The sequence below is a fragment of the Hyla sarda genome, chromosome 10, assembly GCF_029499605.1.
Source record: "Hyla sarda isolate aHylSar1 chromosome 10, aHylSar1.hap1, whole genome shotgun sequence".
Lineage (NCBI taxonomy): Eukaryota > Metazoa > Chordata > Amphibia > Anura > Hylidae > Hyla > Hyla sarda.
The window spans coordinates 126,232,917-126,260,454 of record NC_079198.1 but is presented as its reverse complement, the minus strand read 5'-3'; the positions used below and the strand labels follow the sequence as shown (position 1 = coordinate 126,260,454).

The 27,538-nt window shown below is 45.4% G+C and overlaps 1 protein-coding gene across 2 annotated transcripts in view; it reads right to left on the bottom strand.

Annotated features, from left to right (window-relative positions):
• VSIG2 (V-set and immunoglobulin domain containing 2) overlaps window positions 1–20,081 on the bottom strand; it is a 53,304-nt gene extending 33,223 nt beyond the window's left edge. For both annotated transcript variants that reach the window (XM_056543432.1, XM_056543433.1), the window contains exon 1: window positions 19,967–20,081. In XM_056543432.1, coding sequence (XP_056399407.1) covers window positions 19,967–19,982 — 16 coding nt within the window. In that variant the 5' untranslated portion in view covers window positions 19,983–20,081. The remainder of the gene's footprint in view (window positions 1–19,966) is intronic.
• Window positions 20,082–27,538: the final 7,457 nt, after the last annotated feature.

The window sequence follows — 27,538 nt, the reverse complement described above, 5'->3', positions numbered from 1 at the left end:
GCCAAGACTTGGGATCGGCATTTTTTTTGGTTAAAGCCACGATAGGAGCCACAACGGTAGAAAAATGTGGAATAAATTGCCTGTAATAATTGGCGAACCCCAAAAAGCGTTGGATAGCACGGAGTCCAGAGGGGCGTGGCCAATCTAAGACGGCAGAGAGTTTGTCTGGATCCATTTGTAGTCCCTGGCCAGAGACCAAATATCCTAGAAAAGGAAGAGATTGGCATTCAAACAGACATTTCTCAATTTTGGCATAGAGTTGATGGTCACGAAGTCTCTGAAGAACCATACGGACATGCTGACGGTGTTCTTCTAGATTGGCAGAAAAAATTAGGATATCGTCCAGATATACAACAACACAGGAGTATAACAGGTCACGAAAAATTTCATTAACAAAGTCTTGGAAGACAGCAGGGGCGTTGCACAGGCCAAAGGGCATGACCAGATACTCAAAGTGTCCATCCCTGGTGTTAAATGCCGTTTTCCACTCATCCCCCTCTCTGATGCGGATGAGGTTATAGGCGCCTCTTAAGTCCAATTTAGTAAAGATGCGGGCACCTTGGAGGCGATCAAAGAGTTCAGAGATGAGGGGTAGGGGGTAGCGGTTCTTAACCGTGATTTTATTAAGACCGCGGTAGTCAATGCAAGGACGTAGGGAGCCATCTTTTTTGGACACAAAGAAAAATCCGGCTCCGGCAGGAGAGGAGGATTTACGGATAAAGCCCTTTTTTAAATTTTCCTGGACGTATTCCGACATGGCAAGAGTCTCTGGGGCAGAGAGAGGATAAATTCTGCCCCGGGGTGGAGTAGTGCCCGGGAGGAGGTCGATAGGACAATCATAAGGCCTGTGAGGAGGTAGAGTCTCAGCTTGTTTTTTGCAGAAAACATCCGCGAAGTCCATATAGGCCTTAGGGAGACCGGTTACTGGAGGAACCACAGAGTCACGGCAAGGGTTACTGGGAACCGGTTTTAGACAGTCCTTGGAACAAGAGGGCCCCCAACTCTTGATCTCCCCAGTGGACCAATCCAGGGTTGGGGAATGAAGTTGAAGCCAAGGAAGTCCAAGGAGAATTTCCGAGGTGCAATTGGGGAGGACCAAAAGTTCAATCCTCTCGTGATGAGATCCGATGCTCATAAGAAGGGGCTCCGTGCGGAAACGTATGGTACAGTCCAATCTTTCATTGTTTACACAATTGATGTAAAGGGGTCTGGCGAGACTGGTCACTGGGATGTTGAACCTGTTGACAAGAGAGGCCAAAATAAAATTTCCTGCAGATCCAGAGTCCAAGAAGGCCACAGTAGAGAAGGAGAAGGCAGAGGCAGACATCCGCACAGGCACAGTAAGACGTGGAGAAGCAGAGTAGACATCAAGGACTGTCTCACCTTTGTGCGGAGTCAGCGTACGTCTTTCCAGGCGGGGAGGACGGATAGGACAATCCCTCAGGAAGTGTTCGGTACTAGCACAGTACAGGCAGAGGTTCTCCATGCGGCGTCGTGTCCTCTCTTGATGTGTCAGGCGAGACCGGTCGACCTGCATAGCCTCCACGGCGGGAGGCACAGGAACAGATTGCAGGGGACCAGAGGAGAGAGGAGCCGAGGAGAAGAAACGCCTCGTGCGAACAGAGTCCATATCTTGGCGGAGCTCCTGACGCCTTTCGGAAAAACGCATGTCAATGCGAGTGGCTAGGTGAATAAGTTCATGTAGATTAGCAGGAATTTCTCGTGCGGCCAGAACATCTTTAATGTTGCTGGATAGGCCTTTTTTAAAGGTCGCGCAGAGGGCCTCATTATTCCAGGATAATTCTGAAGCAAGAGTACGGAATTGTACGGCATACTCGCCAACGGAAGAATTACCCTGGACCAGGTTCAACAGGGCAGTCTCAGCAGAAGAGGCTCGGGCAGGTTCCTCAAAGACACTTCGGATTTCCGAGAAGAAGGAGTGTACAGAGGCAGTGACAGGATCATTGCGGTCCCAGAGCGGTGTGGCCCAAGACAGGGCTTTTCCAGAGAGAAGGCTGACTACGAAAGCCACCTTAGACCTTTCAGTGGGAAACAGGTCCGACATCATCTCCAGATGCAGGGAACATTGGGAAAGAAAGCCACGGCAAAACTTAGAGTCCCCATCAAATTTATCCGGCAAGGATAGGCGTAGACCAGGAGCGGCCACTCGCTGCGGAGGAGGTGCAGGAGCTGGCGGAGGAGATGACTGCTGAAGCTGTGGTAGTAACTGCTGTAGCATAACGGTCAGTTGAGACAGCTGTTGGCCTTGTTGCGCTATCTGTTGTGACTGCTGGGCGACCACCGTGGTAAGGTCAGCGACAACTGGCAGAGGAACTTCAGCGGGATCCATGGCCGGATCTACTGTCACGATGCCGGCTGGCAGGTAGTGGATCCTCTGTGCCAGAGAGGGATTGGCGTGGACCGTGCTAGTGGATCGGTTCTAAGCCACTACTGGTTTTCACCAGAGCCCGCCGCAAAGCGGGATGGTCTTGCTGCGGCGGTAGTGACCAGGTCGTATCCACTAGCAACGGCTCACCTCTCTGGCTGCTGAAGGTAGGCGCGGTACAAGGGAGTAGACAGAAGCAAGGTCGGACGTAGCAGAAGGTCGGGGCAGGCAGCAAGGATCGTAGTCAGGGGCAACGGCAGGAGGTCTGGAACACAGGCTAGGAACACACAAGGAAACGCTTTCACTGGCACAATGGCAACAAGATCCGGCAGGGAAGTGCAGGGGAAGTGAGGTGATATAGGGAAGTGCACAGGTGAAGACACTGATTGGAATCACTGCGCCAATCAGCGGCGCAGTGGCCCTTTAAATCGCAAAGACCCGGCGCGCGCGCGCCCTAGGGAGCGGGGCCGCGCGCGCCGGGACAGGACCGAGGGAGAGCGAGTCAGGTACGGGAGCCGGGGTGCGCATCGCGAGCGGGCGCTACCCGCATCGCGAATCGCATCCCGGCTGGAGGCAGAATCGCAGCGCCCCGGGTCAGTGGATCTGACCGGAGCGCTGCAGCGGAGAGAGTGTTGCGAGCGCTCCGGGGAGGAGCGGGGACCCGGAGCGCTCGGCGTAACAGTTATATTTTTGTACATAGGAGCAGTATTATAGTAGTCATGTTCTTGTATATAGGAGGCAGTATTATAGTAGTTATATTCTTGTATATAGGAGCAGTATTATAGTAGTTATATTCTTGTATATAGGAGCAGTATTATAGTAGTTATATTCTTGTATATAGGAGCAGTATTATAGTAGGTATATTCTTGTATATAGGAGCAGTATTATAGTAGTTATATTCTTGTATATAGGAGCAGTATTATAGTAGGTATATTCTTGTATATAGGAGCAGTTTTATAGTATTTATATTCTTGTACATAGGAGCAGTATTATGGTAGTTATAGTCTTGTATATGGGAGGCAGTATTATAGTAGTTATATTCTTGTATATAGGAGCAGTATTATAGTAGGTATATTCTTGTATGTAGGAGCAGTATTATAGTAGCTATATTCTTGTATATAGGAGCAGTATTATAGTAGTTATATTCTTGTATATGGGAGGCAGTATTATAGTAGTTATATTCTTGTATATAGGAGGCAGTATTATAGTAGTTATATTCTTGTATATAGGAGCAGTATTATAGTAGTTATATTCTTGTATATAGGAGCAGTATTATAGTAGTTATATTCTTGTATATAGGAGGCAGTATTATAGTTGTTATATTCTTGTATATAGGAGGCAGTATTATAGTAGTTATATTCTTGTATATAGGAATAGTATTATAGTAGTTATAGTCTTGTATATAGGAGGCAGTATTATAGTAGTTATATTCTTGTATATAGGAGCAGTATTATAGTAGTTATATTCTTGTATATAGGAGCAGTATTATAGTAGTTATATTCTTGTATATAGGAGCAGTATTATAGTAGTTATATTCTTGTATATAGGAGCGGTATTATAGTAGTTATATTCTTGTATATAGGAGCAGTATTATAGTAGTTATATTCTTGTATATAGGAGCAGTATTATAGTAGTTATATTCTTGTACATAGGAGCAGTATTACAGCAGTTAGTTTGTGATGAGATGGACATAAAATAAAAACACTTACCAATCCTATATCATAAAATGCCCTGTGACTCAGTGGTGATTCCTACCCTAGTTATGTGACTTCAGTAATGAAGGGAATTACTCTCCAAGGTCGGTGACTATGGATTCAGTGTTGTTACTTTCTCCCTCCATGCACATGCTGGTAATGAGGGGATACCCCGGGCTGTCTCATTCCGCCCCCTCTATCATTAGAATCGTATGTATAGTAACACATGACAAAACACCCCGTGCTCCGCTCCTTTGTCTCCGCTCGCTCTGCACACGGGGTTAATTACGGAGCAGTTTCCCTCCTGGAGACAACGTGTAATTGTTGTGTTTCTATTCAGGAGGTGTATATGGAACTGGTGCATCTTATGGCAGGAATATCACTGTAAATTAGATGGTTCATAACAAATAAAATTCCAATATTCTGGCATTTTATAAGGGTCTAGATCGGCGATCTCAAACTTTGGCCCTCCAGATGTTGCAAAACTTCAACTCCCAGCATGCCCGGACAGCCAACGGCTGTCCGGGCATGCTGGGAGTTGAAGTTTTGCAACATCTGGAGGGTCACAATTTGGAGACCACCTTTCTAGATTATCAGATATTTTCCTAGGACATTACAAACGATAATGTGGTGTCCCGGCACCGTATTTCATACTGTGCATTAGTTATTAGTCCCCAAAGTTAGAGTCCCTAGGACTGTCGGGGTTTGCTTCCCTAATTAACCCCTAGTCACCCCCTTAGTAACTTAATATTTATAAATATTATCTATATAAATATATGTATATGGTGTTACTCACTTGTTTTAGCGTCGCAGGACCTGCGGGTCATGTGACCGGGTTACAGAACTCTATGGTTTTGCTAAAGGACCTTTGGTGGTTCTCGTCAATCCATTGTAACGGTGAGTGACAGCTGACATGGACCAATCCAAAACGGCCAGCCCCTGCCCATATAAGGGAGCTGCGCCATTTTATCACGCTCTTGTTCCTGCGCTGCCAAGCAAGCAGCATCATTGCTCTTGGGTTGCTGACTCTGGACGAGGTAGGACCTCCGCAGCTTTCAAGACAATTACTAGGCCAAAGCCTTGCGGCCTAGGCCTGCGCTAGAGACGGATAGTTCTTACAATTCCCCGCTATCTCCGCAAGATCTCTGGACCTAATCCAACCCCTACATCCAGCGGATCTATGCAAGTACAATCCTCCTAATCTTAAGAGAACTTTCCGGTCCTAAGCATCTGTCAATCACTGCTGTGCTGTTTATAGAGACTCTGTTATCTGGACTGTTACCGATACTGCATGTACAGAAAATCTTCAGTAAAGTTCCTGGAAGTTTTAAGTTCAGCACTGCTGTGGACAATCCATTTATTTTACACTCACCTATCGCTCTTGGGAAGGGTGGCGATAGGCCCAGCATCACTACTGAGTTTTAACCCTCACCCTGGCGTCACGAGTGACATGGGTTAACAGCGCGCGTTTATTATACAGAACCGCAACACCCCAATTACCCTACATACCCCCCTAGGCTACCACAATAAGAATTTTTTTTGAGAAATCTCATAGCAGAAGACCAGAGGGTGAGACTATGGGGTGCAGTGGGAGGTTCTTACTATACCCCATTATCTGGGTCACCTGGGGGTCTTATCTTTTTACATATATTCACAGTATATTTATTCCCATATATTCCCATGGCTCATTGGATGATTTTCTGTGACCCATGGGTTGGTCTCCAGCCTCACATGATGTTTGGAGACCTTATTTGGGTCACCGGTGGGGTCTTTCTTTCTACATACAGTATATTCTGATTCCCTTATTGGATCCTCTTCTGTGACCCATGGGGCTCGGAGAGAACTGGTCTCGCTCCCCTCCAGGCATCTCCAGCCTCACATGATGTTTGGAGACCTTATCTGGGGATTGTATTTGTTCTCACCTTTATCAGGTTTTGGTGGCCGCACCTTCTCCCCGCAGCTACCTGGTACTGAACACAATCTGATTCAATGGCTACAAGTTACATATTAACTTTATAAAGAACTGAACGTCCAATGGACAGGGCCCGGAATGGAGTACCCCACCATCATGGGAATTATAGCATCCAAATGGCAACTTTAACCTACAATGGCATCTCCCCCCCCCCCCCCCCGATCTACATTCATGCATTTATTCACACATCTGATCTGTCACATCTGATCTGCTGGATAAGGTAAAGACGGATCCATAAGACAATTAGGAAGGGTCAAGGGAAAGGAAGCTAAGAGATCCTAAACATCCCCCCTCCACATATACATCATGTACATACAATGTCTGAGAGACCAGGCCTTAGAAATTCCAAGAGCGCCTCATGAATAACGCGCCCCCATTATACTGCCACCAGGTTGCCATATTAATAGTTCTATCAGGGCCCCTATTAATAGCGTCATTATTCCCCCGTTATTACTGCCACCATTAAAGGGGTATTCCAGGGAAAAACTTTTTTTTTTTTTATATCAACTGGCTCCAGAAAGTTAAACAGATTTGTAAATTAATTCTATTAAAAAAATCGTAATCCTTTCAATAATTATCAGCTGCTGAAGTTGAGTTGTTCTTTTCTGTCTGGCAACAGTTCTCTCTGCTGACATCTCTGTCTGTCTCGGGAACTGCACAGAGTAGAAGAGGTTTGCTATGGGGATTTGCTTCTAAACTGGGCGGTTCCCGAGACTGGTGTCATCAGAGAGCACTTAGACAGAAAAGAACAACTCAACTTCATCAGCTCATAAGTACTGAAAGGATTAAGATTTTTTAATAGAAGTAATTTACAAATCTGTTTAACTTTCTGGAGCCAGTTGAGATATATATATAAATTTCCTGGATAACCCCTTTAATATTGCTATCAGAGTTTCTCCACTATCGGTGCCATCAGTGTCCCATTATTAGTGCCATAAGAGTGCCCCCTTAATTATGCTATCAATGTCCCTATTATTAGTGCCATAAGAGTGCCCCATTAATATTGCTATCAATATCCCCATTATTAGTAACATAAGAGTGCCCCCTTAATTATGCTATCAATGCCCCCATTATTAAAGGGTACCTCTCATCAAAAAAACTTTTGATATATTATACATTAATGTATGCAGAATAACTTTCCAATGGCATGTTATTAAAAAATATGCTTCTTTCTATTTAATTTTCCCCTTTGAAGAAATGACCACTAGGGGTCTCCCTACCAGCCCTGGCAGAAAGCATTTCAGACTCATGATGGAGTCCTAAACACTACGAGCTGCCAGTCTGCTTTGTTCACAAAGGAGAACACTCAGAGCTGCCAGCCTGCTTTGTTCACAGCCTGTTTGGCTGTGAACAAAGCAGGCTGGCAGCTCTGAGTGTTTAGGACTCCAGCATTAGTCAGAAATGCTTGCTGACAGGACTGATCGGGAAAAATACAATAGAAAGAAGCATATTTTTCATTAACATGCTATTGGAAAGTTATTCAACATTCATTCATCTAAAATATATCAAAAGTTTATTTGATGAGAGGTACCCTCTAAGACTCCCCTAAAATTCTTTTTTTCTAAACTAAATAACCCTAGTCTTTCTGGGTACTGTAGTTGAAATTAAACATGCCTGAGTCTTCTTTCCCTGGACATCTGCTGTTGAGGAACAGTCAGGAGGGCCCTATACACATTAGATCAGTGTTTCCCAACCTTTTCTAGTTCGGGCCACAACTCAATTTTTATTTTTTTTACTGCGGGGCTCACGTCCATCTTCCCAGATACAGTTTGGCCCCTATAGTTAGCTTGCCCCATGTAGGTACTACACGTCTGTAGGTTGAGTGGCATTGGGGCTGCTTTGCCAGTGAGTCGTTCCCCCTGTGGGCACTGGTGTTGCGGCGGTGGTGGTTGCGCCCAGTGCTACGCCATTTTATGCTAGGGACCCACTCAAAATAGGTGGCCTTGACGTGGTGAGTGGGCTTTGTACTTTTTGATCAAAATGTTTACTAACAACCTGCTAGTTTTTGAATTTATGCTGAGAAGCAAGTAGATCAAAATACAATTTGTGGATGTGCGACCATGTCTGTTTTCTCTACTTGAATTCACAGGCCTGTAGGTAGTTTGCCACCTGTAGGTAGAACCCTCTGTAGGTAGAACCCCCTGCAGGTAGTTTGATTCCCTTTAGGTAGGACCCTTTGTAGGTAGAACCACGGCAGGTAAATTGATCCCCCTGTAGGTAAGACCCTCTGTAGGTAGAACCCCCTAGAGATAGTTTGCCCTTCTGTACATAGGTACTACCCTGTAGGTAGTTTGCCTGTCCTCCAGGTAGGACGTCCCTGCAAGTAGTTTGCCCCCTGTAGGTAGGACCACCTATAGCTAGTTTGCCCCCCGCCCCCTGCATTAGGCTACTTTCACACTGCCATTAGCCCAAGGCCTTTGGGGGAGCCCGGGGGAATAGTGGGAAAAGAATGACTGCAGGAGGCATCTTTTTCCCGCTATTCTCCCAGGATCCCAGAGGCCCCCATAATAGTAAATGGGAGCCGCCGGGACCCGTTGTTGCCCCTTGCTCCCGTCACGAGAACAGCGTTAAAGTGACAAAAAAGAAATAGACTTTAGCGGCCGTTCTCAACGGGTAGCAACGGCGGTGTGTAAGGGGCCTTAGATGGTTCTAGATACTGGATCCCATCTGAGCCTGATTGCAATATAACTATGAATAAAAGAAAATATTAAAGAAGATATATCATGCACAAAAATCTATCCCCTCTCCAAAGCATAGGGGATAAGTTTTCGATCGCGGGGGTCCAACTGCTCGGACCCCCTGCGATCTCCTCCACGGGACCCTGGCTCTCCCCGGGAACAGGGTGTATTGACCGCTGCACGAAGCGGTAACCGACACGCCCCCTCCGTGTGTCTCTATGGGAAAGCCGTCCGGATCTAACATTTCTTTGGATAGGGCATAAGTTTTTCTGCATGATATATTTCCTTTATATATGATGCAGTATAATAATGGATACAATAAAATATTAGATATGATGCAATATAATAATAGATACATAAAAAATTAAATACAATGCAATATAATAACGGATACAATAGAATAGTAAATACAATGGAATATATTAATAGATACAACAAAATAGTGAATACGATGCACTATAATAATAGATACAATAAAATATTAGATATGATGCAATATAATAATAGATACATTTAAATAATTACCGTATTTTTCGCCGTATAATTACCGTATTTTTCGCCGTATAAATAATTACCGTATTTTTCGCCTGGGGGGAAAAAGTTGGTGCGGCTTATATGACGAATACACACCTATGGTCCCTGCGGCCATCAACGGCCGTGACCCGCGGCTAATACAGGACATCACCGATCGCGGTGATGCCCTGTATTAACCCTTCAGACGCGGCGATCAAAGCTGACCACCGCGTCTGAAGGGAAAGTGACACTAACCCGGCTGTTCGGGACCGCCGCGGTGAAATCGCAGCGTCTCGAACAGCTTACAGGACACCGGGAGGGACCTTACCTGCCTCCTCGGTGTCTGCTCCGTGCCGGGATCCCCTGCATGGCTGGCGCTCTCCTTCGACGTCATCACGTCGTCGCGCACGCCGTTCCGTCATCCAATAGGAGCGGCGTGTGTAGCGACGTGATGACGGCGACAGAGAGCGTGGATCCCGGGGAAGAAGATGTCCGGAGCGTCGGGGACACCCCGGGGGATGCGGCGACAGCGATGGAGCGACATCCAGGGCAGCGGCGACTGATCCGGAGCGGCGGGGACACGCGAGTATTACCTCCTATACCAGTGGTCTTCAACCTGCGGACCTCCAGATGTTGCAAAACTACAACTCCCAGCATGCCCGGACAGCCAACGGCTGTCCGGGCATGCTGGGAGTTGTAGTTTTGCAACATCTGGAGGTCCGCAGGTTGAAGATCACTGTTGGGTTCAGAATCTTTTTTTTTCTAGATTTTGCACCTTTAAAATTGGGTGCGTCTTATATGCCGGTGCGTCCTATAGGGCGAAAAATACGGTAATACAATGCAATAAAATAACGGATACAAAAAAATAGTAAATACAATGCAATATAATAATAGGTACAACAAAATAGTGAATAAAATGCAATATAATAATAGATACAATAAAATAATTAAAGGGGTTATCCAGGAAAAAACTTTTTTTTTATATATATATATATCAACTGGTTCCAGAAAGTTAAACAGATTTGTAAATTACTTCTATTAAAAAATCTTAATCCTTTCAGTACTTATGAGCTTCTGAAGTTAAGGTTGTTCTTTTCTGTCTAAGTAATCTCTGATGACACGTGTCTCGGGAACCGCCCAGTTTAGAAGAGGTTTGCTATGGGGATTTGCTTCTAAACTGGGCGTTTCCCGAGACACGTGTCATCAGAGATTACTTAGACAGAAAAGAACAACCTAAACTTCAGAAGCTCATAAGTACTGAAAGGATTAAGATTTTTTAATAGAAGTAATTTACAAATCTGTTTAACTTTCTGGAGCCAGTTGATATATATCAAAAAAGTTTTTTCCTGGAATACCCCTTTAATACAATGCAATATAATAACGGATACAATAAAATGTTAAATATGATGCAATAGAATAATGGATACAAAACATTAAATACAATGTAATGTACAAATTATATTCAGTACAATACTAGATAAAATGGAACAATGGATACAATATGGTAGCGGGTGGATACAATGTAATATTCTCTGGTTTAGCGGGTATTGTTGCGGGGGGAGCTGACGTGCGCCTAATTATAGCGGGGAGCATATTCCTGACAGATTGCTATAGGGTTTAGGTCTTTCGTGCTTCGGTAGAGTCCCCAGATAATCAGGGAATTAGAGCCGACAAGAATCCCACACAAGATATTTATATCCTCAAATTCATCTTTTTACAAACCGCATGTGATATATGGATGATGTGTTACATAACTGGAGCAGATCTGCTGAAAATGTATTTCTGACAATTCCTTGCAGGCAAATCGCATATAGCACATCCTGAGCATTTCTTATTTAGAGAATGGGAAGGGGCATATTCTCTATCATATAACTAGACCCTACATCAATGGTCTCCAAACTGTGGACCTCCAGCCGTTGCAAAACTACAACTCCCAGCATGCCCGGGCATGCTGGGAGTTGTCGTTTTGCAACGGCTGGAGGTCCACAGTTTGGAGACCTAGGCCTTGTATACTGTTGTGCTCCATCTCTCTTACTTCTGCCTTTGTGTAAGTTTTGGAATTCTATTCATGCACCAGAAAGCTCAGGATGAAAAAGCTGTAGATTGTGCCTATATAAGAGAACACTGACAAAGGGAATAACAAAATATATATTGCCAGTGAGTTCCTATATGTGAGTTCCTGGTGTTTTTACCTAAACCTTTTGTGGAGAAAGAAAGCAACAATAATGCTCTTGCTCTTATATCCCGTCCTCATATCTCATCCTCATATCCCGTCCTCATATCTCGACCTCATAACCTTTCCTCATATCCCGTCCTCATATCTCATCCTCATATCCCGTCCTCATATCTCATCCTCATATCCCGTCCTCATATCTGGACCTCATAACCTTTCCTCATATCCCGTCCTCATATCTCATCCTCATATCCCGTCCTCATATCTGGACCTCATAACCTTTCCTCATATCCCGTCCTCATATCTCATCCTCATATGCCGTCCTCATATCTCGACCTCATAACCTTTCCTCATATCCCGTCCTCATATCTCATCCTCATATCCCGTCCTCATATCTCGACCTCATAACCTTTCCTCATATCCCGTCCTCATATCTCATCCTCATATGCCGTCCTCATATCTCGACCTCATAACCTTTCCTCATATCCTGTCCTCATATCTCATCCTCATATCCCGTCCTCATATCTCATCCTCATATCCCGTCCTCATATCTCATCCTCATATCCCGTCCTCATATCCCGTCCTCATATCTCATCCTCATATCCCGTCCTCATATCTCATCCTCATATCCCGTCCTCATATCTCATCCTCATATCCCGTCCTCATATCTCATCCTCATATCCCGTCCTCATATCTCGACCTCATAACCTTTCCTCATATCCCGTCCTCATATTCCAACATCATATCCTGTCCTCATATCTCGACATCATATCCCAATCTCTTATCCCGATCTCATATCCCATCTTCACATCTCGTCCTCATATCTCGTCATCATATCCGATCCTCATATCTCATCCTCATATCTCGTCCTCATATCCCCTCCTCATATTTCAGCCTCATATCCTTTCCTCATATCTCGACCTCATATCCCGACCTCTTATCCCAATCTCATACAGTGGCGGATCCAGAGTCTAGTCTCGGGAGGGGCACTATCAGGCAATAATTACATAGGGGAATGTCGGCACGTGAAATACTATATATTATTACACAGAGTATAGTGGCCCTCGGGCACTATAGGGCAATTGCCCTGTGGCTCCCCCCCTGGATCCGCCCATGATCTCATATCCCATCCTCATATCCTGTCCTCATATAACGTCCTCATATCTCATCCTCATATCTCTTCCTCATATCCCGTCTTCATATCTCATCCTCATATCACGACCTCATATCTCATCCTCATATCCTGTTCTCATATCTCATCCTCATATCCCGTTCTCATATCCCGACCTCATATCCCATCCTTATATCCTGTTCTCATATCTCATCCTCATATCCCATCCTCATATCTCATCCTCATATGCCGTCCTCATATCCCTTCCTTATTTCCCGTCCTTATATCCTGTCCTCATATCTCGACCTCATAACCTGTCCTCATATCCGGACCTCATATCCCAACCTTTCATCCTGATCTCATAGCCCAACTTCATACCACATCCTCATATCTCAACTTTATATCTCCACCTCATATCCCATCCCCGGCACTAGCCATTCTTTGCACCTCCCTGCTGGACAGTCAACAAGATGTTTAAAATTACCGGGCAATCTCTGCAGCCCAAGAGTAACATGATCAGTAGACATACCAAAAGTCCCATAGACAAAGCCCCAATAAGGGAGTGGTAGAGGTTTACTTAACGCTACTATAATATTAGTTGACGTATGTGACAAAGTTTCATCAAAATAACTCCAGCCATATGGAAGTTATGCTGTAACCTATATATATATATATATATATATATATATATATATATATATATATATATATATATATATAAATATATGTACACACACATGTAGTCATGGCTGTAAATGTTGGCACCCCTGAAATATTTCTAGAAAATGAAGTATTTCTCACAGAAAAGGATTGCAGTAACACATGTTTTGCTATCCACATGTTTATTCCCTTTGTGTATATTGGAACTAAACCAAAAAAGGGAGGAAAAAAAGCAAATTGGACATAATGTCACCAAACTCCAAAAATGGGCTGGACTAAATTATTGGCACCCTATAAAAATTGTGGAAAAATAAGATTGTTACAAGCATGTGATGCTCCTTTAACCTCACCTGGGGCAAGTAACAGGTGTGGGCAATATAAAAATCACACCTGAAAGCAGATAAAAAGGAGAGAAGTTCACTTAGTATTTGCATTGTGTGTCTGTGTGTGCCACACTAAGCACGGACAACAGAAAGAGGAGAAGAAAACTGTCTGAGGACTTGAGAACCAAAATTGTGGAAAAGTATCAACAATCTCAAGGTTACAAGTCCATCTCCAGAGATCTAGATTTGCCTTTGTCCACACTGGGCAACATTCTCAAGAAATTTGCAGCCCATGGCACTGTAGCTAATCTCGCTGGGTGTGGACGGAAGAGAAAAATTGATGAAAGGTGTCAATGCAGGATAGTCCGGATGGTGGATAAGCAGCCCCAAACAAGTTCCAAAGATATTCAAGCTGTCCTGCAGGCTCAGGGAGCATCAGTATCAGCGCGAACTATCCATCAACATTTAAATGAAATAAAACGCTATGGAGGAGACCCAGGAGGACCCCACTATGGAGGAGACCCAGGAGGACCCCACTATGGAGGAGACCCAGGAGGACCCCACTATGGAGGAGATCCAGGAGGACCCCACTATGGAAGAGACCCAGGAGGACCCCACTATAGAGGAGACCCAGAAGGACCCCACTATGGAGGAGACCCAGGAGGACCCCACTATGGAGGAGACCCAGGAGGACCCCACTATGGAGGAGACCCAGGAGGACCCCACTGCTGCCACAGAGACATAAAAAAAGCAAGACTACATTTTGCCAAAATGAACTTAAGTAAGCCAAAATCCTTCTGGGAAAACGTCTTGTGGACAGATGAGACCGAGATAGAGCTTTTTGGTAAAGCAAATCATTCTACTGTTTACCGAAAACGGAATGAGGCCTACAAAGAAAAGAACACAGAACCTACTGTCACGATTCGGCTTCCAGGTAGTGGATCCTCTGTGTCAGCGAGGGATTGGCGTGGACCGTGCTAGTGGACCGGTTCTAAGAGGCTACTGGTATTCACCAGAGCCCGCCGCAAAGCGGGATGGTCTTGCTGCGGCAGTAGCAACCAGGTCGTATCCACTAGCAACGGCTCTACCTCGCTGACTGCTGAGAAGGCGTGGGACAGAAGGACTAGACAGAGGCAAGGTCAGACGTAGCAGAAGGTCGGGGGCAGGCGGCAAGGTTCGTAGTCAGGATGGGTAGCAGAAGTTCAGGTACACAGGCTTTGGACACACTAAACGCTTTCACTGGCACAAGGCAACAAGATCCGGCAAGGGAGTGCATGGGAGGAGGTCAGATAAAGGCAGGGAGCAGATGGAAGCCAATTAAGCTAATTGGGCCAGGCACCAATCATTGGTGCACTGGCCCTTTAAGTCTCAGAGAGCTGGCGCGCGCGCGCCCTAGAGAGCGGAGCCGCGCGCGCCAGCACATGACAGCAGGGGACCGGGACGGGTAAGTGACCTGGGATGCGATTCGCGAGCGGGCGCGTCCCGCTGTGCGAATCGCATCCCCAACGGCCATGACAGTGCAGCGCTCCCGGTCAGCGGGACTGACCGGGGCGCTGCAGGGAGAAAGACGCCGTGAGCGCTCCGGGGAGGAGCGGGGACCCGGAGCGCTAGGCGTAACAGTACCCCCCCCCTTAGGTCTCCCCTTCTCTTTGTCCGGTAACTGCCTCCCCTGGGATGAGGACACCGGGAAAGAATGGAGGGTTTCCTCAACGGCAGGCAGTACAGCAGGAGTGGGGATGGAGAGGGAGGGCAGAGGGCGAGGCCTGGCACGGGGCAGTGTGACACCAGGACGGGGGCCATGGGGAGGCACAGAGGCTTGCCTGACGGGACTGGGAGGGGGGGAGAGGCACTTCCTGTGGCAAGCAGAGTCCCAGTTCCTGATCTCCCCGGTGGTCCAATCAATGGTGGGGGAATGAAGCCGGAGCCAAGGCAGACCGAGGAGGACCTCAGAGGTACAGTTGGGGAGAATGAAGAACTCAATCCTCTCAAGGTGGGGTCCAATAGACATGAGGAGGGGCTCTGTGCGGTAACGCACGGTGCAGTTCAATCTGGCTCCGTTGACCGCGGAAATGTAGAGCGGCTTGACGAGACGGGTCACCGGGATGCTGAATTTATTAACAAACGACTCCAAAATAAAATTTCCAGAGGCACCGGAGTCCAAGCAGGCCACGGCTGAGAGGGAGGAGTTGGCTGAAGAAGAAATCCGCACGGGTACCGTGAGACGTGGAGGAGCAGACTTGGAACCAAGAGACGCCACACCCACGTGAGCTGGGTGCGTGCGTGCGTTTCCCAGGCGTGGAGGACGGATAGGGCAATCCACCAAGAAATGCTCGGTACTGGCACAGTAAAGACAGAGATTTTCTTCTCTACGGCGATTCCTCTCTTCCTGGGTCAGGCGAGACCGATCCACTTGCATGGCCTCCTCGGCGGGAGGCCCAGGCGAAGACTGCAAAGGATGCTGTGGGAGAGGTGCCCAGAGATCAAAGTCTTTTTCCTGGCGGAGCTCTTGGTGTCGCTCAGAAAAACGCATGTCAATGCGGGTAGCCAAATGGATGAGTTCTTGGAGGTTGGCAGGAATCTCTCGTGCGGCCAGCACATCCTTGATGCGACTGGATAGGCCTTTTTTAAAGGTCGCGCAGAGAGCCTCGTTATTCCAGGATAGTTCAGAAGCAAAAGTACGGAATTGTATGGCGTACTCGCCAACGGAAGAATTACCCTGGACCAGGTTCAACAGGGCAGTCTCGGCAGAAGAAGCTCGGGCTGGCTCCTCGAAGACACTCCGGAGTTCAGCGAAGAAGGCCTGGACTGTGGCTGTGGCAGGATCATTGCGGTCCCAGAGCGGTGTGGCCCAAGACAAGGCCTTTCCTGAAAGAAGGCTTACTACGAACGCCACCTTAGACCGTTCTGAAGGAAACAAGTCCGACAACATCTCCATATGCAGGGAACACTGAGACAAAAATCCACGGCAGAGTTTAGAGTCCCCATCAAATTTGTCCGGCAGGGACAAGCGGAGGTTAGGAGCGGCCACTCGCTGCGGAGGAGGTGCAGGAGCTGGCGGAGGAGATGGTTGCTGCTGTAGCAGAGGCAGAAGTTGCTGTAACATGGCGGTCAACTGCGACAGCTGCTGTCCTTGTTGGGCAATCTGCTGCGATTGCTGAGCGACCACCGTGGGAAGATCAGCGAGACTTGGCAGCGGCACCTCAGCGGGATCCATGGCCGGATCTACTGTCACGATTCGGCTTCCAGGTAGTGGATCCTCTGTGTCAGCGAGGGATTGGCGTGGACCGTGCTAGTGGACCGGTTCTAAGAGGCTACTGGTATTCACCAGAGCCCGCCGCAAAGCGGGATGGTCTTGCTGCGGCAGTAGCAACCAGGTCGTATCCACTAGCAACGGCTCTACCTCGCTGACTGCTGAGAAGGCGTGGGACAGAAGGACTAGACAGAGGCAAGGTCAGACGTAGCAGAAGGTCGGGGGCAGGCGGCAAGGTTCGTAGTCAGGATGGGTAGCAGAAGTTCAGGTACACAGGCTTTGGACACACTAAACGCTTTCACTGGCACAAGGCAACAAGATCCGGCAAGGGAGTGCATGGGAGGAGGTCAGATAAAGGCAGGGAGCAGATGGAAGCCAATTAAGCTAATTGGGCCAGGCACCAATCATTGGTGCACTGGCCCTTTAAGTCTCAGAGAGCTGGCGCGCGCGCGCCCTAGAGAGCGGAGCCGCGCGCGCCAGCACATGACAGCAGGGGACCGGGACGGGTAAGTGACCTGGGATGCGATTCGCGAGCGGGCGCGTCCCGCTGTGCGAATCGCATCCCCAACGGCCATGACAGTGCAGCGCTCCCGGTCAGCGGGACTGACCGGGGCGCTGCAGGGAGAAAGACGCCGTGAGCGCTCCGGGGAGGAGCGGGGACCCGGAGCGCTAGGCGTAACACCTACAGTGACATATGGTGGAGGTCAATGATGTTTTGGGTTGTTTTGCTGCCTCTGGCACTGGGGGCCTTGAATGTGTACAAGACATCATGAAATCTGAGGATTACCAATGGATTTTGGGTCGCACTGTACAGCCCAGTGTCAGAAAGCTGGGTTTTCGTCCGATATCTTGGGTCTTCCAGCAGGACAATGACCCCAAACATACGTCAAAAAGCCCCCAGAAATGGATGACAACAAAGCGCTGGAGAGTTCTGAAGTGGCAGCAATGAGTCCAGATCTAAATCCCATTGATCACCTGTGGAGAGATCTTAAAATTACTGTTGGGAAAAGGCGCCTTCCAATAAGAGACCTGGAGCAGTTTGTAAAGGAAGAGTGGTCCAACATTCCGGCTGAGAGGTGTAAGAAGCTTATTGATGGTTATAGGAAGACACTGATTTCAGTTATTTTTTCCAAAGGGTGCACAACCAAATATTAAGTTAAGGGTGCCAATAATTTTGTCCAGCCCTTTTTTGTAGTTTGGTGACATTATGTCCAATTTGCTTTTTTTCCTCCCTTTTTTTGTTTAGTTCCAATACACACAAAGGGAATAAACATGTGTATAGCAAAACATGTGTTACTGCAATCCTTTTCTGTGAGGAATACTTCATTTTATTGAAAAAATTTCAGGGGTGCCAACATTTTCGGCTATGGCTGTATATATATACATATATATATATATATATATATATATATATATATATATATATATATACACGCATACATACATGTAGAGTTTTATATATACACACACTTGACCCCATATACCAGGGGCCCCAATCTTAAATATGATGCCTAGGAGCCACAGTCACTTCAGTACCATCCTGTTTTGCTCTCTGGCTTCCTGACATTAGGTGACTGTGGATTTCCCGTCTCCATCAGCAGTGGGGGAATATCGGCCGCACACGCTGTATCTTCTTGCTGTTGCTCAGTGGGTTCGGTGATTTATTATTTTGGGCCGTGGATATTATTTTTCGACGCCCCCTCACCATCTGATCTCGCCGTTGTTCCAGTACAGATAATTATTTATTTACTTAGTTAAAAAAAAAAATTTCACACAATATTTTTACCAAATGGAAATTTCATGTATAAATCCCCGGAGCTTTTTTTTTTTTTAATCTGAAATATCCGGAATGTAACATTCACCAGAACATCAGGGGGCTGCGTGTGTCCCAGCACCAATAGCAATAGACTTTCATAGTTAAATCAATTATATGTATATTACAATGTCAGATAATATACAGTGGGGGAAAAAAGTATTTAGTCATCCACCAATTGTGCAAGATGAGAGAGGCCTGTAATTTTCATCATAGATATACCTCAACTATGAGAGACGTAATAAAAAATAATAATCCATAAAATCACATGAATCTATTTGAATCATAAGAATTTATTTGCAAATTATGGTGGAAAATAAGTATTTGGTCAATAACAAAAGTTCATCTCAATACTTTGTTACATACCCTTTGTTTACAATGACAGAGGTCAAACGTTTTCTGTCTTCACAAGGTTTTCACACACTGTTTCTGGTATTTTGACCCATTCCTTCATGCAGATCTCCTCTAGAGCAGTGATGTTTTGGGGATGTTGCTGGGCAACACAGACTTTCAACTCCCTCCAAAGGTTTCCTATGGAGTTGAAATCTGAAGACTGGCTAGGACACTCCAGGACCTTGAAATGCTTCTTAAGAAGCCACTCCTTCATTGCACGGGCAGTGTGTTTGGGATAATTGTCACCCAGCCACGTTTCATCTTCAATGCCTTTGCTGATGGAAAAAGGTTTTCACTCAAAATCTCACGATACATGGCCCCATTCATTCTTTCCTTTACACGGATCAGTCATCCTGGTCCCTTTACTGAAAAACAGCCCCAAAGCATGAGGTTTCCACCCCTATGCTTCAGTGTAAATATGGTGATCTTTGAATGCAACACAGAATTCTTTCTCCTCCAAACACGACAAACAAGGGAGTAAGTCCGACCAATCATCTTGGCGGGAGGACACAAAATGGCGTAGATAATCTGGAGCGCTCGCTGTGACAACTATTTGCTTTTTTATTTATTCATTTTTTTCTGGTATATAAAGTGACCAAAAATACGCAATTCTGGCCTTTGATATTTTTTTTTATGTTTACGTCATTGACCCTGCAGTATCAGTAATGTTATATTTGAAAAGTTTGGACATTTCTGGATGCGACAATAATGAATATATTTATGCTTATTTCTCTTTACACTATTTCATCTGAAAATGGGAAAAAGGGCGTTGGGTTAAACTTTTATTAGGGGAGGGGCTTATTCACATTTATCATTTTATGTATGTGTATATATATATATATATATATATATATATATATATACATATATATATATATATATATATATATATATATATAATTATTATTATTATTACATTTATCTTTCACTATTTTTTATTTTTTACTATTAAAAATACTTTTTTGGCTTTTGCTTCAAAAACTTAATCTAAAAACCTAACCTGCTATTTGAATCATTCTTCCTCACATTTATTCACAGTTTGTCCATACAAAACATCAAACATTTCAGACTTCCCCAGCGTCTATGGCGCTGCTCCTCTGCTCCGGCTGTCCAGGCATGATGGGAGTTATAGTTCTGCAACAGCCGGTGGGCCACGGTTTATGGAAACCCATAGTCTATAGGCTTTCTGGGGGAGGTTTATCAGAACCTGTATAGAGCAAAAGTGGTGCAGTTGCCCATAGCAACCAATCACATAGCTTCTTTCATTTTTAAAATGAAAACTGAAAGAAGCGATCTGATTGGTTGCTATGGGCAACTTCACCACTCTTCCTCTACACAGGTTCTGATGAATCTCCCCCATGTGTATCACTGTAAATATGTAGAATCTTATATAGGGAGTGGGATGAGGTCTGATAACTAATTTCCCACACTCCATTGTAGGTGCGGAGTTCTTCCATTTGTCTTTACGTATAACATTGCAAATGTGTAAAAAGAGTGTTTCCCAACCAGGGTGCCTACAGCTGTTGCAAAACTACAGCCGAAGATTGTCCGGGCATGCTGGGAGTTGTAGTTTTGCAACAGCTGGATGCACCCTGGTTGGGAAACACTGATCTAAATATACGATTGAATTATGTCTAGATCAGTGTTTCCTAACCAGGGTGCCTCCAGCTGTTGCAAATCTACAGCCAAAGACTGTCCGGGTAAGCTGGGAGTTGTAGTTTCGCAGCAGCTGTAGGCACCCTGGTTGGGAAACACTGATCTAGATATATTCTACTTGTATATTTAGATCAGTGTTTCCCAACCAGGTTGCCTCCAGCTGTTGCAAAACTACAACTCCCAGCATGCCCAGACAGTTTTACGCTGTAGTTTTGCAACAGCTGTAGGCACCCTGGTTAGAAAACACTGATCTTGACATAGTTTAATCATATATCTAGATCAGTGTTTCCCAACCAAGGTGCCTACAGCTGTTGCGTAACTACAACTCCCAGCATGCACGGACAGTCTTTGGCGGTAGATTAGCAACAGCTGGAGGCACCCTGGTTGGGAAACACTGATCTAGATATATGATGAGAATATGTCTAGAACAGTGTTTCCTAACCAGGGTGCCTACAGCTGTTGCAAAACTACAACCGAAGACTGTCTGGGCATGCTGGGAGTTGTAGTTTTGCAACAGCTGTAGGCACCCTGGTTGGGAAACACTGTCCTAGATATATGATGAGAATATGCCTAGATCAGTGTTTCCTAACCAGGGTGCCTACAGCTGTTGCAAAACTACAGCATGAAACTGTCTGGGCATGCTTGGAGTTGTAGTTTTGCAACAGCTGGAGGCACCCTGGTTGGGAAACACTGATATAACTATAGATAAAAATATGTCTAGATCAGTGTTTCCTAACCAGGGAGCCTCCAGCTGTTGCAAATCTACAGCCAAAGACTGTCCCGGCATGCTGGGAGTTGTAGTTTCGCAACAGCTGTAGGCACCCTGGTTGGGAAACACTGATATAACTATAGATAAAAATATGTCTAGATCAGTGTTTCCTAACCAGGGAGCCTCCAGCTGTTGCAAATCTACAGCCAAAGACTGTCCCGGCCTGCTGGGAGTTGTAGTTTCGCAACAGCTGTAGGCACCCTGGTTGGGAAACACGGCTCCAGATATGGAGTCAGCCCCCACAGCTGCAGCCGTACATTATGTGACTGATGTCTGTGACACCATAACAGCTCCCTGTATGGCGGCTCGCACCATCTCATCATTTCCCCTCCATTAGTGGCTGTTTGTTCTGGCAGGGCTCAGCCTGGGCAGTGGGCGTACGCGCTGACAGATCGCTCTCCATCCGCTCATCATGGCGCAGAGGACGCCGGGCTCGCTCGCTGTCTGCGCCTTTTCTTCCGCTCTGAAGTATTTATATGGACTCATCTTAATTTTGATGAGCTCTTAAATACCCAATGAGGAAATCTGCGCAGTTCCTGCCTTGGCTCGTCGAAAATCAGTCTCCATGGCGACGCAGAACCCACAGGGGAAATTTTTTTTTAAATAAAATAAAAATTAAAGTCTATTGATGGCGACAAAATGTATCTGGGACTGTCCGGGAAAGCGGGATCATAAGCCGTAATTTTAAAATATTCTCCTCCAGAACTTGTTAGGACGGTCTGTAGAGCTATAAGAATCGATGGGGAACTACAAGTCCCAGCAAGGGAGGTCAACAAAGCAGCAGTGCAAATGTCTTGTGTCCTGATCGTTCGTTACAATGGGTCAGCGCAGGCATAATACGTCAGACTGAAGACTCAGCTGTTTAACTCATAGAGCAGTGGTCTCCAACCTGCGGGCCTCCAGATGTTGCAAAACTACAACTCCCAGCATGCCCGGACAGCCGTTGGCTGTCCGGGCATGCTGGGAGTTGTAGTTTTGCAACATCTGGAGGTCTTCAGGTTGGAGACCACTGTCATAGAGGATCGTTCAGACTATAGATACAGTGGTAGCAAACCCTCAGCTGTGAAAATTAAAGGGGTACTCCACCCCTAAACATTTTATTCCATATCCAAAGGATAAGGGGATAAGATGTCTGATCATGGGGGAGTCCGGCCGCTGGGACCCCCCTCTCGCTCAGCATTGGGTTTTTCTAAACATTAATGTTCAGAACATCGGCTGCCGGCGGCTGTGGTGACAGCTTCGGCCGCTCGTAATCCGGCACAGAGTCTAGTTCGCTCTTTGCATGCGGATTACTGGGGTGCCGGGCCGGAGATCGTGGGGGGGTCAGACATCTCATCCACTATTATTTAGATGATATTTTTGGGGGGGCGGAGTACCACTTTAAGTCAACAGCAGGTCTTTTTTTTTTTTTTTTAGCCCCCTGGTTGTAAAATGTTATTTGTTCATTTATTGACAGGGGAAAAAAAGATTTTTTAAATGGTTAGAAAGAAACCCTGAGAAAGTGTGAGAAGTGAGAACCTGAGTTATATCCTGTACATACTGACTGGTGTCTGGTAGCGCCCCCTCCAGTACAGGGAGGTATTACATGTTCTGTACTCTTTACCTGTATTACTGAAGTGTATGCACTGACTGGTGTCTGGTAGCGCCCCCTACTGTACAGGGAGGTATTACATGTTCTGTACTCTTTACCTGTATTACTGAAGTGCATGCACTGAATGGTGTCTGGTAGCGCCCCCTACATACAGGAAGGTATTACATGTACTGTACTCTTTACCTGTATTACTGAAGTGTATGCACTGACTGGTGTCTGGTATCGTCCCCTACAGTACAGGGAGGTATTACATGTTCTGTACTACTCTTTACCTGTATTACTGAAGTGTATGCACTGACTGGTGTCTGGTATCGCCCCCTACAGTACATGGAGGTATTACGTGTTCTGTACTATTTACCTGTATTACTGAAGTGTATGCACTGACTGGTGTCTGGTAGCGCCCCCTACAGTACAGGGAGGTATTACATGTTCTGTACTACTCTTTACCTGTATTACTGAAGTGCATGCACTGAATGGTGTCTGGTAGCGCCCCCTACATACAGGAAGGTATTACATGTTCTGTACTTCTCTTTACCTGTATTACTGAAGTGTATGCACTGACTGGTGTCTGGTAGCGCCCCCTACAGTGCATGGAGGTATTGCGTGTTCTGTACTATTTACCTGTATTACTTAAGTGTATGCACTGACTGGTGTCTGGTAGTGCCCCTACATTACAGGGAGGTATTACATGTTCTGTACTACTCTTTACCTGTATTACTGAAGTGCATGTACTGACAGGTGTCTGGTAGCGCCCCCTACAGTACAGGGAGGTACTACATGTTCTGTACTACTCTTTACCTGTATTACTGAAGTGCATGCACTGACTGGTGTCTGGTAGCGCCCCCTACAGTACAGGGAGGTATTACATGTTCTGTACTACTCTTTACCTGTATTACTGAAGTGTATGTTCTGACAGGTGTCTGGTAGCGCCCCCTACAGTACAGGGAGGTACTACATGTTCTGTACTACTCTACCTGTATTACTGAAGTGCATGCACTGACTGGTGTCTGGTAGCGCCCCCTACAGTACAGTGAAGTATTACATGTTCTGTACTACTCTTTACCTGTATTACTGAAGTGCATGTACTGACTGGTGTCTGGTAGCGCCCCCTACAGTACAGGGAGGTACTACATGTTCTGTACTACTCTACCTGTATTACTGAAGTGCATGCACTGACTGGTTTCTGGTAGCGCCCCCTACAGTACAGGGAGGTATTACATGTTCTGTACTCTTTACCTGTATTACTGAAGTATATGCACTGACTGGGGTCTGATAGCGCCCCCTACAGTACAGGGAGGTATTACATGTTCTGTACTCTTTACCTCTACCAGGGTTAGCTGCTCCTTTGGACACCAGGTGAGGGCGGCTCCATTACTTTTTTAGGACACTGTGTACTGTACAGGACCCTGAAGAAGCTCCTGTCCTCTACATAGACAGTGATTACAGCTCCCAGCAGATCTTTATTACTTTTATATGTAAGGATTTGCTTTATCTCTATTAGTTATCTACGTATTTTTCTTTAATCCTCACTTTTTCCTATTTTTGGATGACATTTTTGGTCCTTCAGAATCAATTCCCAGGTTTCCATAGAGTTCTGGTCTCAACATCCAATGGTCGTCCTGGAGCCGATTCCTATTGTAACTTGAAGGAGCGCTGCACTGTACAGTAGGGTCTCATGGTCACCCAGCACTTGCAGTTTATACTTGATGTGATCCAGCGGTGAGGACGTGACTACAATGTTAAACTACAACTACTCCCCGGCTGTCAGGGGGCGTCATGATGATTATTGGGCTCCAGTCGTGCACAGGGGGAGCAACCTCCGCATATTCTATAACTATAGACAACACCGAATGATATACGGAGAGTGCGGCCATTTATGTCACAGGACAAGTATCTCCAGCCCCTGGATGATCTGTATTAATAATAATTTTACATGGTTTGTTGTTCTTTGCTCTCAGTTACGTCCAAAGACTGAAAACACTGTATAGGTCTAAATAATGCACAGAGCTGAGGGTTTGTAACAATTGTATCAAGTCTATATAAACCTATAATACGTTAGCACGGTCCACTGTGTTAATACAAATGCAGTGCGGATTAAATGTATCAGTTTACAGTCCAAAAGGAAACGCATACAACTGTAACAGACCCTCAGCTGTGAGAAGTAGTTCACACTCTGCTCGTAGTATTCCGCGAGCAGAGATTCCATCTGGCAGCCGCCGAAAACACTTTGGCGTTAGGACCGCGCTGTGCTGCACCATCACCGTTGACGGCTAGTCAGTTCTCGCGGACTCCCGTGCAAACAAGGAACATGTTCGTTCTCTGCGTGGAAGAATTCCGGCGGCGGAATTGTCCGCCGCTGAAATTCCTCAGTGTGAACGGGTCTCGCGGAAAACCCATTCACGCTGATGCTAATGTTCACTGTGCGGAATTCCACTTGCGGAATTCTGAGTGAAATACGCAGTGTGAACATAGCCTTAAAGGGGTCCTCCGCTGCTCGGCCTTTGGAACAAATTGTTCCGAATGCTGGAGCCGGCATCGGGAGCTTGTGACGTCAAATCTCCGCCCCTTCCTGACGTCACGCCCCACCCCCTCAATGCAAGTCTATGGGAGGGGGCGTGACGACTGTCACGCCCCCTCCCATAGACTTGCATTTAGGGGGCGGTGGCATTATGTCATGAGGGGGCTGGGCTATGACGTCACGAGCTCCCAGCGCCAGCATTCGGAACAGTTTGTTCCAAACACTGAGCAGCGGAGTACCCCTTTAAGGCAGGATGGGTTTTGAATATGGTGGACACTGACAACCATCACGTCTCCCCTATATGTAACACATGACTGATAACCGTCACAATGTCTCCTGTATATACAGTGCCTTGCATAAGTATTCACCCCCCTTGGACTCTTTCTGTTCTCTGTTCTGCTACTATTACAAATTGGAACATAAATTGACTTTTACCTTTTGATCAACACAACATCCATATTCGTTTTCTTCTTACCCGTCTTATCAGTTTGGGTGGACGGCCTTGTCTTGGTAGATTTGCAGTTGTGCCGTATTTTCTTCAATTGTTTGATGATGGATTTTATGGTGCTCCGTTAGAATATGTTCCTAGCTCTACTTTATACTTCCCCCAAACTTAACACTTGACCTGTTTGGTGAGCTCCTTGGTCTTCATGCTGCTGTTTGTTCAGTAATGCTCTCTAACAAACTCTGGCACCTTTAAGGGACATTATTTGTACTGGGATTAACTTACAGACAGGTGGACCCTATTTAATAATTAATCTTAATTATTATTATTAATAATAATAATAATAATATTAATTATATTAATTAATAATAATAATAATAATTAATAATAATTAATAATAATGTGAACTGTGAAGGAAATTAATGGCACCAGGTCTTTGTTAGTGGTTTTACAGTAAGGGGGGTGAATACTAGTGCACTGAACATTTTTCGGGTTTTTATTAGTAAATAATTTTGAGATCCAAGTTATATTTATTCTTCACTTACAAATCTGGGTCTATTCTGAGTTGGTCTAAAATTGTAATGAAATAAATTTGAATCCATGGCTATGACACGACAAAATGTAGAATACAAGGGGGGTGAATACTTATACACGGCAGTGTAACACATGACCGATAACCGCCACAATGTGTCCTGTACAATAAGAATAGATAGATGTAAACATTTCTATGATCTGGGTCTCTGGGCTCTGTAAAGTACAGCAGAAAATTCTGATTATATTCTGCCCCCTGCAGGAGGAACTGACAAACTGCACCTCCCAATAATGATGTATAGTGTACTGTGTAGTAAAGGGGTTATCCAGGAAAAAACTTTTTATATATATATCAACTGGCTCCAGAAAGTTAAACAGATTTGTAAATTACTTCTATAAAAAAATCTTAATCCTTTCAGTACTTATGAGCTTCTGAAGTTGAGTTGTTCTTTTCTGTCTAAGTGCTCTCTGATGACACCTGTCTCAGGAACTGCCCAGCTTAGAAGCAAATCCCCATAGCAAACCTCTTCTACTCTGTGCAGTTCCCGAGACAAGCAGAGATGTCAGCAGAGAGCACTGCTGCCAGACAGAAAAGAACAACTCAACTTCAGCAGCTGGTAATTATTGGAAGGATTCAGATTTTTTAATCAAAGTAATTTACAAATCTGTTTAACTTTCTGGAGCCAGTTAATATATATATATATATATATATATATATATATATATATATATATGTGTGTGTGTATATATATATATATATATATATATATATATATATATTCAAAAAAAGTTTTTTCCTGGAATATCCCTTTAAGAGTGCAGGAAGGTACAAAATATATGGAGGGTCACATTGATGGTTTTTGTGTTCAATAACATGGGGTTCACATACTTATCAGAACAGATTCCAATGGCAACGGAGACAATTATAATCAGTTCCTTTTATTGAAAAATTCACTTTAAATACAACAGCTGAAAAACTTGGCATCGCCGAGGGCGTTCACCACGCAGTCACATGACATCACGCATCGTAGAAAACCCACACCCGGGCCCGTTCAGCATCCT